The sequence below is a fragment of the Prorops nasuta genome, unplaced genomic scaffold, assembly GCF_024137725.1.
Source record: "Prorops nasuta isolate Cenicafe-Biocafe unplaced genomic scaffold, Cenicafe_Pnas_1.2 PNAS00062, whole genome shotgun sequence".
NCBI lineage: Eukaryota > Metazoa > Arthropoda > Insecta > Hymenoptera > Bethylidae > Prorops > Prorops nasuta.
In genome coordinates this window covers 429,344-444,648 of record NW_027116859.1, presented here as the reverse complement: position 1 = coordinate 444,648, position 15,305 = coordinate 429,344, and the positions used below count along the sequence as shown (strand labels likewise).

The 15,305-nt window shown below is 33.9% G+C and overlaps 4 protein-coding genes across 10 annotated transcripts in view; 3 read left to right on the top strand and 1 right to left on the bottom strand.

The window, feature by feature from the left end:
- The window catches only part of LOC136784645 (kin of IRRE-like protein 3), a 76,975-nt gene extending 70,606 nt beyond the window's left edge, over nt 1-6,369 (top strand). For 3 of the 4 annotated variants that reach the window (XM_066745465.1, XM_066745468.1, XM_066745467.1), the window contains exons 6-13: nt 123-392; nt 778-886; nt 998-1,184; nt 1,611-1,749; nt 2,255-2,442; nt 2,639-2,772; nt 3,002-3,245; nt 5,716-6,369. In XM_066745465.1, the coding sequence (XP_066601562.1) occupies nt 123-392; nt 778-886; nt 998-1,184; nt 1,611-1,749; nt 2,255-2,442; nt 2,639-2,772; nt 3,002-3,245; nt 5,716-5,823 (1,379 nt within the window). In that variant the 3' untranslated portion in view covers nt 5,824-6,369. Of the gene's footprint in view, nt 1-122; nt 393-777; nt 887-997; nt 1,185-1,610; nt 1,750-2,254; nt 2,443-2,638; nt 2,773-3,001; nt 3,246-4,566 lie in introns of all 4 variants that reach the window. The other variant, XM_066745466.1, reaches the window with a different exon arrangement.
- Nucleotides 6,370-6,597: 228 nt separating this feature from the next.
- LOC136784631 (zinc finger HIT domain-containing protein 3-like) lies at nt 6,598-7,604 on the top strand. The gene is made up of 3 exons (XM_066745446.1): nt 6,598-6,876; nt 7,004-7,341; nt 7,465-7,604. The coding sequence occupies exons 1-2, from the start codon at nt 6,809-6,811 to the stop codon at nt 7,323-7,325; spliced, it is 390 nt and encodes a 129-aa protein (XP_066601543.1). The 5' UTR covers nt 6,598-6,808; the 3' UTR covers nt 7,326-7,341; nt 7,465-7,604.
- Nucleotides 7,373-10,946, bottom strand: LOC136784630 (mRNA export factor GLE1-like). Of its 3 annotated transcripts, XM_066745444.1 has the most exons (11): nt 10,887-10,946; nt 10,633-10,802; nt 10,500-10,568; nt 10,223-10,400; nt 9,867-10,157; nt 9,354-9,779; nt 9,192-9,282; nt 8,803-9,102; nt 8,434-8,735; nt 7,992-8,370; nt 7,373-7,924 (listed from the first exon to the last, which is right to left on the bottom strand). In XM_066745444.1, exons 4-11 carry the CDS (start codon nt 10,256-10,258, stop codon nt 7,662-7,664), a joined length of 2,088 nt encoding a protein of 695 aa, XP_066601541.1. In that variant the 5' UTR covers nt 10,259-10,400; nt 10,500-10,568; nt 10,633-10,802; nt 10,887-10,946; the 3' UTR covers nt 7,373-7,661. The 3 variants fall into 3 exon arrangements, with proteins under 3 accessions (XP_066601541.1, XP_066601540.1, XP_066601542.1); XM_066745443.1 differs by lacking the exon at nt 10,500-10,568; XM_066745445.1 differs by having other exon boundaries at nt 7,374-7,924; nt 8,803-9,087; nt 10,223-10,568; nt 10,887-10,944.
- Nucleotides 10,947-11,494: 548 nt separating this feature from the next.
- Nucleotides 11,495-14,900, top strand: LOC136784633 (brahma-associated protein of 60 kDa-like). 2 transcript variants are annotated; one of them, XM_066745450.1, is made up of 7 exons: nt 11,495-11,604; nt 12,014-12,143; nt 12,213-12,388; nt 12,713-13,043; nt 13,111-13,308; nt 13,388-13,646; nt 13,781-14,900. In XM_066745450.1, exons 2-7 carry the CDS (start codon nt 12,030-12,032, stop codon nt 14,185-14,187), a joined length of 1,485 nt encoding a protein of 494 aa, XP_066601547.1. In that variant the 5' UTR covers nt 11,495-11,604; nt 12,014-12,029; the 3' UTR covers nt 14,188-14,900. The 2 variants fall into 2 exon arrangements, with proteins under 2 accessions (XP_066601547.1, XP_066601546.1); XM_066745449.1 differs by having other exon boundaries at nt 12,698-13,043; nt 13,781-14,899.
- The last annotated feature ends 405 nt before the right edge of the window (nt 14,901-15,305 follow it).

Here is a 15,305-nt window from a genome sequence, read left to right as displayed (position 1 = left end):
TATGGATATAAAAGGAGAATTATTATTTGGGTGAAAAAGAATATGAATATTTTGTAATAAAATGTTAATTAGCATGTATAACGTGTATTTATAGTAAAAGAATAACGTTATATCGTGAACAGATGCACCAGAGACGAGATTGATAGGTGCACCAACGGGGCAGTTGGAGGAAGGTCGAGACCAGTTGGAGGTGAGATGTTTGGCGGAAGCCAATCCACCAGCTTCCATCTTGTGGAGGAGAACGAAAGCTGGAGGAGCAACCGAAGTAGCTAGCATCGGTGAAACTCTTCTGTTCTCGCCTATATACAGGAAACACGCGGCTATGTATATTTGCGAAGCCTCCAATATCGAAGGAGAAAGTAGTCCCGTCTCCGTCCAAGTATCTGTTAACTGTAAGCTAAACTATATTTTAACATTTTTATATCAATAATAATTAATTAAATTAACGATATTATTAAACGAACTAATCAATAGCTTATTCTTGGTTTTAATAAATACTAAGTTAACGATTGATATTAAAATAATTATCATGTTTAAACATTACCTTCCAAGAAAATTCTTTTTTATAAAAAAATAATAAGGCGAGTAATTTCATTGGTTCCAATAAAACCAAAAGTGCCAATAAAAAGGATTGTTACAGAAAAAACTCCCGCAAAAACAAAATATCGTTGAAAACTAAAAAAGTTGAAATGATGATTTAATTTTGCTCCGGACAAGCTTTGACTTCTGACCAGTTACGGATATTTTCACTTAACCGAGTTACATATTTCATTTCAGATCCACCAACTATTAGCTCCGTGGGCCCAGACAGACTGACGACGGCTCTTTTATATTCAGGAGCTTCTTTCGAGTGTCATGCGGACGCAATGCCACCTGCTGAATACAGGTCTGTTTAAAAATAAATTCATAAAATTACAAGAAATAAAGCGTTTGGTCTCGAGACGACAAGTAGGAAGAAACGGGGTCGTTATATTAATTTACCTTTGATGGTTCCCAGATGGGCGCAGATCTTCACCGATGGTCGATTACCTGCAGAATGTGGATCCGGACAGAGGTTGACCTTGACCAATGTCACGTATGACCAACAGGGACAATATATATGCCTGGCGTCCAATAAAATTAATGGAAACATCAGAGAAGCCAAGAGCAATCCCGTATCCCTCCAAGTAGTCGGTGCTCCTAGAGTAAGAAACTCTCATTTCTCTCGTTATTTATCTACTTAAAGAAATCTCTGAAAATAGTAAATAAAAGAAATAATAATCATAGTGTATTTCCGTTAAGTAATACCATAGCTCAGAAACATTGGAATTCTATATAAATTTATTACAGTTGTATTTCTTGCAATTTTGGCAAAAAATGTTAAAATAATCGTTGAGTTATATAGTAAATTGGAGTTTATTTCGAGGTAAAAAGCAATTAGTTTAAGAGAGGAGAAATGTAAAGTTTCATAAGGCAGCCGTTGCCGCTCATCACAGTCGAGCATCCGAACAGTTTATATAAAGATACCGACTGGCGAATAGTTTGAAAACAAGAAGTTGGCGGTCTTGCGGTTGTTTTATGAAGATCAAAGCCCGTGATAGAAATGTAGGATGAGCGTTATGTAAATGCAGGTAGTGAAGCCGGCGATCACTGAGAAGTTTGTCGTCGCCACTACCGAGGGAAGTCCAGCGAGATTAGAGATTAGACTCTGTTCAGATCCGAAGCCACGACTAGTCGCCTGGGAATGGGGAAGCACAAGACTCCACGCTGGTTAGACTTTTATCTTTCGTCAAATTAAATCCCCACTTCTTAAAAAAAAATATATAATTCTTGCACTGTTTGCAAATATTACCTTTTTTATTCTTTACCCCTACTACTTGATAAATCAGGCAATTCCCTCTTCCAACCGCAGTAAATTGATCCCTCCCCACATATGTATGTATCCACCCATCTATGCGTCAGTAATTAGTTATCGTGAAACATCCAATTTCATCCGTTCCACAGTGTTCACTCAATTAGTTATGACAGAAACAATTGTCGAAAATTAAAAATGTTCTCTCTCTTCCTCCGTCTCTCTATTGATTTTCAACCAATCCCAGCAACTATTGTTTTTCGTTTATTATCTTCATTTTCGCTTTATAGCCTTTTAATTCCTGCACGAGATGAAATCGATTTACCCTCTTATTATTAGATTACGTTTTGCTTTGATAATTGGATCACTTTGTAACATGCATAGTATCTATATGTATACACAGAGACGACATATTCTTCACAGGTGAGGTTTTGGAATCGCGATATCGTGCATTGGATTTAGAGCCGCTATCGAGTGAGGATTGTTACGCCGCAATTCTGGAACTGACCAGCACAGTGAAAGAAGACCAAAGATTGTACCACGTAATCGTTGAGAACGATCGTGGAAGCGATCGACGAGCCCTCATGCTGAGAGTCGACGAACCTGGTCGAGTATGTGTCAGAAACCAGATTTAAATTAAACAAAATTTCAATTATGAAATTTCATACGTTTAATATAAGCTTGTATTTAAAAACGGATATCGCTACATTTACTCTGAATAAATTGAAGATAAAAATTGCATCTACATAGTGAGATTGAAATCAAAGTTAATACATACTAGCAACTGAAGCTTTTTGTAAATTACAGATTCCATTGGTGATCGGTGCAGTTGCTGGATTCACAGTGTTATCCGTGTTGATAATGGGATTTGTTTGCTTCGTTCGATCAGATAGGTGTTGCGTCGCCAGAAATACAGTTCCTGTCTTGCAGCAAGTACATTGGTAAGTGTTGAGCGAGGAATTACGTACAGGATTGATTAGGAATGTCGAGGAATAACGATAATGAACAAATAAAAGTGAGACAATTCGTTTGACTAGGTTAAGTTCGGATCACGTGATCAGTAACAGTCTAGATTACTCGAAGATAGGTTATGTCGAGTTTGCTAGAAAATTTAATGTTGACTTTGCTCAAGACTCGAGATAAAGTCGTTCTAAATCAGACGTTTTTCAGCACGAAAGCGTCAAATACAATGATAGAAGATCCACGATTAACAGTAGACACGATGGAAAGAGGTGGTCAGCCATTTGTGGGAGAAAAAAGACCAACGCACATACTTAAACCGGTACCGTCCCAACAATACCAAACGAGAGACTGTTACCAGCACGAACCTCCGCATCAAGAATCGCATACGCAGCCACATTACCAAAGGCATCACCATCATAGTCAACATCACGGGCCACAATATACATTACAGGTTAGATTGTTGAAACGAAAAACTGAAATCTATGACATATCTCACGCATACGACAGATTGTTAAATTCCGTTTTTGCGTTGATGAATCTTGCACGTTGAGCGTCGTTTATACTTGCAGCATTCGCTTCTGGAAAACATTCGTGCGTAAAAGTGGATCCACACATGCATCTGCATGTAACCTAACCTCATTGAGTTTAGTCATGTATCAAGCTTTTCTATTCTATTGCACGTCTGGATCAAGCTTTACGATGCTCGTGAAAAAGTTACTCGCCTGTATTCTGTAGGGGTGAACGTTGCAAGTGTAAATGGACCTTTAAATCATTCACATAATTCTCAATTAGGAATCGACATCTTCCTTAATCCGTATCTTGAGAGAGCATGAAAATTACATCCTTCATTTATTAAATCTAGGACTAATTGCGAATGGTTTGGATTGCTTTTAATGCTTAAGCTAGCACGCTTTCGAACAGTTCAGTTTACCGAATCGACCTCTGAATTAATTTTGAGTTACGCGGATATTATTACGGCGTTCCTATAGCTGCACCAAGTTTACTTTGCCTATAAGTTTGCCATCCGCGTAGAGTAGCTATCCGGATAGAGAAACGCGAACACGGATTTGTGCTTTGCAAATGTGCGGAAGCGAATGCATGCTCTCGACCCAAAAGCTGAAAATCGAAGATCTCTCTACTCCTTACGTAAACACATGGAATAGAATTCGTTCTCTGTGGTCGGGAGGAACGATCTTGGGCATTTATCGCCATTTTTAAATGTTTTAGCACCTCGGTGACATTTGGCACTAACACATTTACCCCAGTGTGATCCCTCACACCGGTAAACCTTAATGCATCATTCTTTCTTAAGATTATGGATAATATAAAATGCATGCTTTTCTTTTCACTCGCCAACCAAAAGCCTTTTCAAAATCTTGCAATTTTACATAGCCAACATAAGACATGCTCCTTTTACCAAGAAAATCCCAGTTGAGCGACTCGGTTAAATACAGTTTATGTGACTTCGACTGTACATAACCAAATCGCTCCGGCTCAAGTCAAGTGTAAAAGGAAAGCACCTATAGTTTGAGAAATGTTCCTAAAACGTTCTTGGGCTCAATTTGACACGCTGGAACGTTTCCGGAAGGTCTCTGATACTATGTGCACAGTGCAAGTACTATGTAGGATTATGCTTCGTAACTACGGTTCTCTTAACCTTAAATCTATTTCTTTAGCTTTTATATTGCATGTATATGTTTCATCGACTCATTGTACTGTGTGATACTTCCCTTAGTGAGTCTGATATTTCTTTTCCCCTTGCTCACATCCAGAAAGGATATCCATTACAACCACGCATCTTGCGGGATTCAAGAACGAAAGACTGACTCTATTAATCGATTAGGATCACTCAAAATGTTTACTCTGCGATCTAAGATTTAAGACTTTTCTCATCCATTCTGAGGTTATGTTAAAATGGAGAGAGACTGAGTTATACGTTCCATTATAGTCTACTTGCATTATCGCACGATGATTTCTAATTTTCCATATTCGGAGCCGTTCCTAACCTCAATCGTTATGCAAAATACTTGTATACAAGTTTTATGAATAGATCGACTATATACGTGTTGAACGAATGATTTATACTTGTTATCCTGTAATCTTACGGCCATTGCCGGGTTGAGTAATTCTGTACAAAGATAATTTAAACGATTTTGAAAGATAGTACGTTCTTAATGTCGCTTTAAAACCTAGTTCTAACCTCCTCCTACATTGTACAAAATATTCAACCATTATGAACAGTATGATGGATATATAATCGATGACCGAAAATTATGTATAATTAGCGTAATTGCTAGAAATATTGTGCATCACTGTAATTAGAGGAGCACCTGCGTGTAATATAATTGAAGAATCACCAAATTCTCCAAATTCTGCCATGTACAGTCAAAATCATTAATTATTTCAAGATAGAAGGGATCTTATAAAGTATACTCCGACGGATCATGGATCACGGCCCTACTGGCTGGTCACGTGGTACTCGATAGCAGCCAGTAAGCTTCTCGGTTAAGAAAAAAATAAATTTCGCTTGGATAGAAATAAGACGAATGATTCTAACTGTACATATAGTGTAAGTTATGGTCATATAATGCGTCCAGCCTGCTTTGCCCGTTTGCATATGACATTTTTCTTCCTCCCAACCCCTGAATTACATGCACAATTACGCATCTGTCATAATGCCTCCTATACATATTTCAAGATGCACCAAAAACTTTTCATAGTTGCGTTCCGACTGCTCAGGTTTGAACAAAAAGTAACCCTCTGTAGAGTTCTGTATATTGAGTGAACGAACGAATGAATGAAAAGGAAAATGAATAAGTTAGAAACAAAATATAAAATTATCGCCTAGTCGCCATTTTGGTTGATCCAAGATGGCAACTTTGGGCCTTCTCTTTCTAAGATCTTAGGGTGACCTTGTGCAGGGGGAGCAGCTGTTTCTCAAACCAGAACGTTTAGCGACGTTGAAGCCACATTGCAAGATCGAGAAGCCACCGCAATATACGACCTTCAAGCCGAATTCGGCGAATTGAGGATTGACTTTATTTTTTATTAGTTCGAAAGGAGAGAGTGATTGTGAAAGAAAGATAGTAAGAAAGAAGTAGAGAGCGACAAAAAGAGTGCGAGAGAGATACAGAAGGCTGCAAATTTCAAAATGGAAGTTACGCGCCACAGATCTTCCAATTCCCAAAATGGCGAAAGTCTGTTCACTACTGTACTGCCATACGATTTTTCATCGAGTTCTGTACTCGATACAAATTAGCGATAATCATTAAAATATGCCGATGTTGTAGCATAATATTCCCAGGTATGAATTAAGATCAATCAAAACTCATGTAATTCTAAAGCTGTCTTCTGTTAAATTACGACTGTTTGCAACTGAGAAACCAATCAAATATCTAACTTAAATATTTGCCATATTTATATTTGCTCAGTAAGATAACTTGTTAATAAAAGAATGTTTTTTGCATCATTTTGTTTTGTTACTACACAATGTGGACCAGATTTACCACCTAACGCATTGAACCAACCAAAGCTTTGTGTAAATACAGAAATTCAATAAATTAAATAAAATCCAATAGTTACTAAATTACCCTCTTTTATGATAATATGGTGTATTGAAATTTTTTAAAATATTGATTCGGTAAGTATATTGTTTGATGTTACCAACGTATATGGAATATTCTGCTCTGTAATATCGGCATTATGGATTCCTGTTCAGCCGATCTTAAATAAAAGTAGCTTGACAAATTATTTGTGCCAGGTATTTAATTTTTCACCGCCAGTGGGAGGAAGGAGCTGCGAACCAAGGTCCAAAATACTTTTGCCCTCGAAACGAAAAAACCATTGTCGATAAAGGTGTTTATCAGTGTTTATTATGCCGCTTCAGCGCTTTGTAGTTCGTCGCATGATACGGTGTGCGAAATTGAATTATTATATTAATGCATAATTTGGCATAAGGAAATTGGAATTCTTTTAAATAAGAATAACAACTATCTGTAAAAAGAACCTACTAAAATGTCACGAAATTGTTGCACTTGTGAGAAGGAATCGTTTTACAAATGCCCTTTATGCAGGCAGCCTTAGTAAGTAGTTTTTGAGAGGTTAAGGATAATGTATATTTAGTGTTTGAATGTTTAGTTTGCAAAAAATTGTTTACTGTTATTAATTAATCTAATTTTAATCATGACTAACAAAATATTTCTGCTTTAGCTGTTCTATCACCTGCTATAAAATACATAAGAACTCAAACTGTACATTATCAAATAATCTTCAAGATGAAAAAATTTCTGAGAAAAACAAATCTAAAGTTTATAAGTTCCCAACTGAAGATACAGTGCCAGTTGAAAAATTAGAAAGCTTAAAACATGACGAAGAATTAAGGAGTTACATTAAAGATCCATATGTCAGAGACATAATAAACGCAGTAATAAATGATTCAAATCCTACTGACTCCATAGCTAAAGCTATGTCGAACCATGAATTTATAAAAGTTGCTGATGCTTGTTTAAAAGTTGTTGAGCCACTTGATTAGAAACTATTTTTAAAGTGTAAGTAAATTAGATTAGTTATTGAAATAAAGCTAATTTCATATCACATATTTTAATTCCATCTATTAGAATTTATAAATTACTTGCTTTTATACAATTTAATTATAGTAATAATGTTTTCAGGTACTGTAGTCAGATCTGTGTCACATCTTTATCACACACTTTTTTCATCATTAGTATTTACTTACAACATACTGACTGATGTTTTCATTTCTGTATATTACTAGCAAATGTAAATACATCTTAAAACATTATTAAAATATATTATGCACAAGTCCACAAAAACTGCTAGAAATAAGAGAACAAATTTTTAAATAAAATTACCAAAAATTTGGTGGAAGCTGTCCTTTAGGTGATGGTATACACTTTTTGTTTAAAAATTGAGTTAAAAATTCTTTTAACCTTACTAATGGTCCACTGCCAATAGCACTATTATTTAACATTAATGAGTAGTACTGGTTAATAAGTAATGTTAAAAGTTTTGGGAATTGTTTTGGATATGCATTCCACAAAGCATTTCCAGTAACTTCTAACATATCAAATATCAATGTTGCACAAAGATCTGCATTATTGCTTGTAGGCTCTAAAAGTTTAGACCATAATTATTTTGATTACAATAGGAAAAGTCACATATTTTTTATAAGACTTACTGCAATTTAGTGTAGCTGCAAACCATCTCCAAGCATTTTGTAAACCAAAAGGATGAGGCTTTGTTTCATTTGCTCTTTGTTTGGTAACAGTAAGAGATCCATATAACCTCATCACTCCTGACATTCTTCTTAAGTACTTATCTTGATTTTCAATTGTCCCATCTTCAGCATATTTATAACCCAGTGCTTTGTAAAAATCTTCAGTGGATTGGTTACTTAATTGTGAAATGAAAACAGGTACTGTAAATGGGCAAGTTTTATGAAAATATGATAACAATAACTTTCCAAAATCTTCATGATCATTCCAAAGTGCTATGCTCACAGCAGCTATAGGAAACGCCATATCTGGTTTACTGGAAATTAGTGTTTCTCCTTGGCTCTACAACACAGAAAAATTTTATCAAAATGCTTGTTTTAAAAATCTAATATTAACAATACTAACCACTAATTTTTTTGCCACCTCAGCTTTGCAAAACATAACTGCCTCTGGATAATGTTGAATACTTTTTGCTTTTTGATTAAGTAAATAATTTAATCTGTTATATTTGTCTTTCAAATGCAATGCATTAATTCCTGATATGGCATTTACTGGAATATTAATTAATTTCTGAAATTCAAATCTAATTTTTTTTGTTTCGGGAGATGTAGAAAAAGTCATATAGCTGGAGGTATAACTATCAAGAAATTGTAAACTATTGGCATAGAGCTGCAATGACTCCTTGTCTCCCCAGTCAGAAATATAGTCTGAAAGTATTTAAAATTATTGTCATAATACTACCTGCTTTCACAGCAAACAAAGAATTAGCTTTACCTTCTTCATCATTTGTAGGTAGTTCATTATTCTCTACAGGAACTTGCAAAGCAGAATTTTCTGTGTACTTAGCAGAGTCAACTTCAGTTTTTTCAGTTATTTCCAAAGGTTCTTCATTTTTTTCATCTTCTGCTACACTCTCAGTATTTACTAGCTCTTCGTGAACTACATGAGGATATACTTGATTATCTTCACTAATATGAAAATTACTGACTTCTGTTTGTGGTGAGTTCCCAAATTCATTTTTTGCCTCTAAACTTTCTATATGCGATGCATTTTGCCAGTCTGTAATTCCCATTGCTTAATATTTTGATTTACAATAATATAATAATACAGTTTTGTGTAACTAATTAAAATTAGAGGCTAGAAACATTCAACTCTATACAAACCTAATTCTGACTTCAGTAAATTTAATATTTCATCACATTCCTGTACAATAGACATTGCAGTATGAAAATCTAAAAGCTCAATGTTTTCTATCTGCAAATGGAAAGTAACATTAAAATCAAATATCTTTTGTTTTACTTTAAAAATTAATATTTTATTATCACCTCTTTTTCAATAATTCTTTCCATCTGTGAGCATAATTCTTGATAAGCTAAATTTAAGACAGCAGAGCTTGCTGGGTTGCAGCTTTTTATAAGCAAATCAAATTCTGCACACTGCTCTTTGAATTTTCGGTCTAAGATTACAAGTTGACCTATCCATTCATTTTTTTCTACAATACTTTTCTTAAGTTCTTCTTCTTGTAATAATTTCATCTCTTGTTCTTTGGCTTCTTGAGCCTTTAGTTTTTGTTCATGCTGCTCACGAATCTCTTCTTGCTCTGCAATTTGTAGAAGTTTCTGTATTTTTTCTAGCTGTTCTGCGGTCTTTTTTTCTCTTTCATGGGCCATATTTAACTGACGGACTACCATATTTTCTCTAATTTCTTGATCCTTTTTTTCCATTTCTAATTTTCGTTTTTCTATAATTCTCTATTATATTAAAAATGAATACATATCAATCATAAGATCTTCTAATTCTAAAACATTAAATTAATAAGTCAAAAATAGTGTACATACCCTAACATTTTCTTCTCTTTGTATCTTGGCTTCCAAAATAATTTTTGGTAAAGAGAATGTAATACTACTATCCGGAGAAGCTCCTACTTTCAATGATACAAATGTATCTTTTGACTTATTAGAATTACAAGAGTTTTTCTCATTTTCGACATTTTCCGAACTTTTATTCTTAGCAAAAGAGTCAGAATTATTGACGTGTTTTGTAAATTCGGCCGATATCCGTGATGCCTTTCGCATAGCGGAAATTTTGACACTCGTAAAATCAGAGGTGACATCATTTACATCCACAATCTAGAAATGCAATATTGGCAGTTCTTTAATTCTAGCCTCAAACGAAATATTGAAGAAATACTCACAGGATATTGTTTTTCGTCGATAGAAAAGTGCGGCATTTTGAGAAATTATTACAACTGATGAAAACAATTAGAACTGAGGCCGTGTTCCGTTGTTAACTGCCAATACTGGCAGCAGAATCTCAGCGTTCCGATATAGGCTGCAGTTAACTATATATGGCAGTTAACTTAATGACATGACCTTAAAAATTAGAGTATCTATGTAGTTTTTTTTTTTAATTATTATGGGATTTCAACAAATTTCATGAAAATGCGTATAAATAATTTAAATATATAATACTTAAAGAAAAGAAAACTTGTAAAGTTTGCATAGCAAAACTTTGTCGTTCCTTCAGTCCAATCCTTTATTCTATATTTAATAAATCAACGTGTAAAGTATACAGTTTTACGAAAATAAAGGTAATAATCGTTACCGAATGCCGATATATTCGTCACTGGTTACACTTTGTCTGCGGTCTTTGGTTGTTATGAATATCCGAGGAGCCCGGTGATCATTAGGAGCGTCATTAGCAGTCTTTAGTTTGGATGCAGGTCACGCATATGGTCACAATGCAGTTTGGTCAATAGTAAGCTAATTATGCTGCTGCAAGGAATTCTTTTTTAAAACCAACAAGCCGCAGAGAAATGCAATTATTATAACCCATTCGTCACAATAATAACGATATACCTTTTCTTTAATTTTTGTCGCATTACATGATAACACGTACTATATACATGTAGACGATGTATACTGATGTATACGCAACTGATTGGTTGCTCCAAGTCACACATCACACACAGTCTAGGATCCAGGCCCCAGGCCCAGGCTTGGCATCTGTTCTTTTCGAAATTGAACTGTAATAATGAAAAATATTGTTCTTTTACTCTGAGTTACATCAACGCTGAACGCAGCATTGTAGTTAAAAAAATAACTCCGTAATTAGGCATCATTAATCTGTAGTTGTGTGCAGTATGTCAATTTAATGCTAATTCATAATATTCATTTATCCGTTTTAATAACATAGCATTACGTATATACATATTGAGTATACATATGTAATACAAAATGACCTAGACTTTCGTAGACTATGATATAATCTTTTTTATATTTCTTACTATTTAATTTGTGTTATACATATATAGGTGCCTTTTGTGAATTAAAAATACTTCTCCAACAGGTCTTATAAAGAAAATTAATATTTCTTACAGTTATGAATTATTATAAATTAAATAAAAGTATCTTATGTTCATATTTAAGTGATACACCTTGTATAATTTTCAATTACCTTAATATTTTACTCCATCGCATTTCTGAACATAACTTATTCTTAGCGACCGGCAACATGGCGATATAACCGCGATGACGCTTTGATTGGAAATAATTGGAAATATTCTGCATCTATTAGGTAAGTTAAATGTCAACTTGTTATTCAAATTTGGTATAATTGGAGATAACCATAAATTAATGTCCGATGTGTTTGTTAATAAGAAATTAGTGACTAATTTTAAAGTTGTATTGGCAGATATTCCAATGAATAATGTTTCCCTTTATTAGTACACAATGCTAACTGTATTTCAAATTTTACAACTTTAAGAGGATTTAAGGTTTATTAAGTTAATTGCTAATTACTAAGATAGGTGTATTCAAGTCAAAGGTTATCCTTGATTATGATAAATTATGTAGAGGTTATCTTTTTTAATTATTTAGGTTAGCTAAATCTGTATTTATGTACATTGATGCTTAATCAAACTGGAAGGATTAGTTATTGTATTAGTTAAGAATTGAAATAATTCTAAAATTATACATTTTTTTAGAAGAATCAAGTTAAAAATGGCGCAAAGATTTCCTGTGCCCAATGCTGGAAGCAATGGCCCACCACCTCAACGTTATCCTCCACCATCAGTGCCTCCAAATTTACGCCAATATTCTGGTCCAAATTTTCCAGTATGAACATCTTTAAATTTTAATTCTTTATAAAACAAAATAAATATATGTACAAGAATATTTTTATAGATGCAACAAAGATCTAGCTTTACCCCTCCACCACAAATGGGTAATGCAGGTCCAGGTGGTGGTGGAATAATGAGGCCAAATCAACCATACTCCAATTTGCGTCAAGGTCCTATGCCAACTCCTCCTGGAGGAAAAAGAAATACTGATCAACGTATACCAGTCTCTCAGCAAAAACCGTAAGGGATTTATTATGTGATACTTCTCCTTTTCTTTTTTTTAATCATTAATTTTTTTTATTTAAGTTAAAAAATTATTGTTTTATAAGTTTGTTATTTTTTTTTATACATTTTTTCCTTATCTAAATAAAAAAAATAATTTAGAGTACAAGTTGAGTAGTTGAAACTCTAACAAAAATTTGTAATTTACTTTAAAGACTATGTGTTCATCACTACTAATATATTTGTCAGGTACACTTCATTACAATCAGATCGTTTGGAAATTAATTTTGATTTTTACATCTGTGGTTTTCACAAAAACTTATTTAGGTATTTTTGGAACAGTGATTTTTCACATTCCACCTCTAAGAAGAAGAAGAAACTGGCAGACAAAATATTACCGCAAAAAGTGCGAGATTTAGTACCAGAATCTCAAGCTTATATGGATTTATTAGCTTTTGAAAGGAAGCTCGACGCGACGATTATGCGCAAACGTCTTGACATTCAAGAGGCTTTGAAACGTCCAATGAAGCAAAAGAGAAAGCTTCGTATCTTTATCTCCAATACATTTTATCCTACAAAGGAGGCAGGTGAAGGAGAAGAGGGTTCTGTGGCATCTTGGGAGTTAAGAGTAGAAGGAAGACTTTTGGATGAGTCCAAAATTGATCCTAATAAGGTACTTTTGTTTTGTTTGTAAGTCTTAAAACAATTTGTGCAATGTAATTCAGTTATATGCTTTTCAGGTTAAACGAAAGTTTTCTTCATTTTTCAAAAGTTTAATCATAGAGCTGGATAAAGGTTTATATGGGCCAGATAATCATTTGGTTGAATGGCATCGTACGCTAACAACGCAAGAAACTGATGGTTTCCAAGTTAAACGGCCAGGTGATAGAAACGTGCGTTGTACGATCCTTTTACTTTTGGACTATCAACCTTTACAGGTAATAATTTTTTAATTTTAATTAACTTTGACCTACACCAAACATATAATAATTATAGCTTAAACTATTAAAATTTTAGTTTAAATTAGATGCAAGATTAGCACGACTACTAGGAGTACACACACAAACACGTCCTGTTATTATATCTGCTCTATGGCAATATATTAAGACACACAAACTGCAAGATAGCCACGAAAGAGAATTTATAAATTGTGATAAATATTTAGAACAAATATTTGCTTGTCCGCGAATGAAATTTGCAGAAATACCGCAGCGTTTAAATCCACTGCTTCATGCGCCAGACCCTATTGTAATAAATCACGTTATAAGCGTGGAAGGTAAGTGAACAGAAATTAATAATTTCATTATACCAATTTTCCCATAGGTGATTGCTTCAACATATTGTTTATTTTTTGAATATTTTTGTTTTTACATTTTTTATTACGTTGGTTTCTTTTACACTTTGCAATAGGTACAGAGACTAAGCAAACGGCGTGTTATGATATTGAAGTAGAAGTTGATGATACGCTAAAAACACAAATGAATAATTTCTTGTTATCGACTGCAAGCCAACAAGAGATTCAGAGTAATGATAATAAGATTCATGAAACAGTAGAAACGATTAACCAGCTTAAGACTAACCGAGAATTCTTCTTAAGTTTTGCAAAAGACCCACAGCAGTTTATTAACAAATGGATCATATCACAAACTAGAGACTTAAAAACTATGACGGACGTCGTTGGAAATCCCGAAGAAGAGCGCAGAGCTGAATTTTATTATCAGCCCTGGGCGCAAGAAGCGGTTTGTCGTTACTTTTATACAAAGGTACAGCAGAAACGTGCTGAATTGGAGCAAGCGCTCGGAATCCGGAATTCTTAAATCATTCGATCGGTCAATAGATCGATTAATGGATAGAATAATTAATCGGTTTATTTAAGAAATCGTATAACCTTATTACTGCAGTACGAATGACATTTGCGGTTCTACTGGATAATTCATATATTGACTGTACGCTTCACAGCGCTTTTCTAATTCATAAACGTGTAAAAAATTTATACCAATATTTACTCAGTGCTCAACAAAGCGCTTTTAGAATGTATTTTAAGAATGAAGTTGAATGCAGCATTATAATAGTAATCTATCAACTATATATTTAATATTTCCAACCAAGTCTACGTTCGATGCATACTTCCTCGAAGATGAATTTTTGTGGCAACTATTGTGCGATTTTTCTGTATATTGTAAAAAGTAAAAGGAAATACTGCTAATGGATAGTCAGTTTTTTTTAATGTTTCTCTCCTAATCGTTAATATATTCACATTTAAATTAAACTTCTATAAAGAGAGTACGCTATATATATATATATATATATGCAGCTGATATGTTCTGTAAGAAATCTTTCACCCGTTGTATCCAGTTGTTTTACATTTATACTTTGACAACTATCTTCATTTAAAAAAAAAATAAATATTGAAAGGATATTGAAAAAGCTCACTTTCCTTTGATTCCAAGTAAACTGCATACCATTGGCTGAGTAATTTTCTTCACCTACCTCTACTTCAATCGATGTTGGTATCATTTATCACAAACGAATTTTATGTATAGTAATGATACTAATATTAATATAAAAATAAAACATTCACGACATCAACTATTTGCATATATCAGCGTATACTAACCATCATCAAATGTCTTACCCTTCATCCTTTCAAAAGACTTTTAGTTAGTTACTTGTACAATTGCTAAATCTGTGAAATAAGTTCATTTAGAGAATCAAATTTTTCGTTGATTCTCCATAAACAAAAATATATGCAGCGTGTACTCATAAAAACAGTTTGCGTTGTTGATTAAAAATTTAATACGTTGTATCTAACTGTTAAGCTTATCTCTTGCTCAGTCTCAAGTGATTATTAATTTTTTAGGAACTTGTAAGTTTTTTACCAAAGAGAGGAGGAACGGGGGCGAGTGCGCGTGCACTTGCACGTACCGTTCGCGCC

Coding starts and splice junctions, on each gene's coding strand:
- LOC136784631 (XM_066745446.1), top strand. CDS start 6,809: ATGTCACGAAATTGTTGCACTTGTGAGAAGGAATCGTTTTACAAATGC. Junction 6,877..7,003: donor CCTTTATGCAGGCAGCCTTA/GTAAGTAGTTTT, acceptor TTTCTGCTTTAG/CTGTTCTATCACCTGCTATA.
- LOC136784630 (XM_066745444.1), bottom strand. CDS start 10,258: ATGCCGCACTTTTCTATCGACGAAAAACAATATCCT. Junction 9,780..9,866: donor AAAGAGAAGAAAATGTTAGG/GTATGTACACTA, acceptor TTAATATAATAG/AGAATTATAGAAAAACGAAA. Junction 8,371..8,433: donor AGGTGGCAAAAAAATTAGTG/GTTAGTATTGTT, acceptor TCTGTGTTGTAG/AGCCAAGGAGAAACACTAAT.
- LOC136784633 (XM_066745449.1), top strand. CDS start 12,030: ATGGCGCAAAGATTTCCTGTGCCCAATGCTGGAAGCAATGGCCCACCA. Junction 12,144..12,212: donor ATTCTGGTCCAAATTTTCCA/GTATGAACATCT, acceptor ATATTTTTATAG/ATGCAACAAAGATCTAGCTT. Junction 13,044..13,110: donor CCAAAATTGATCCTAATAAG/GTACTTTTGTTT, acceptor TATGCTTTTCAG/GTTAAACGAAAGTTTTCTTC.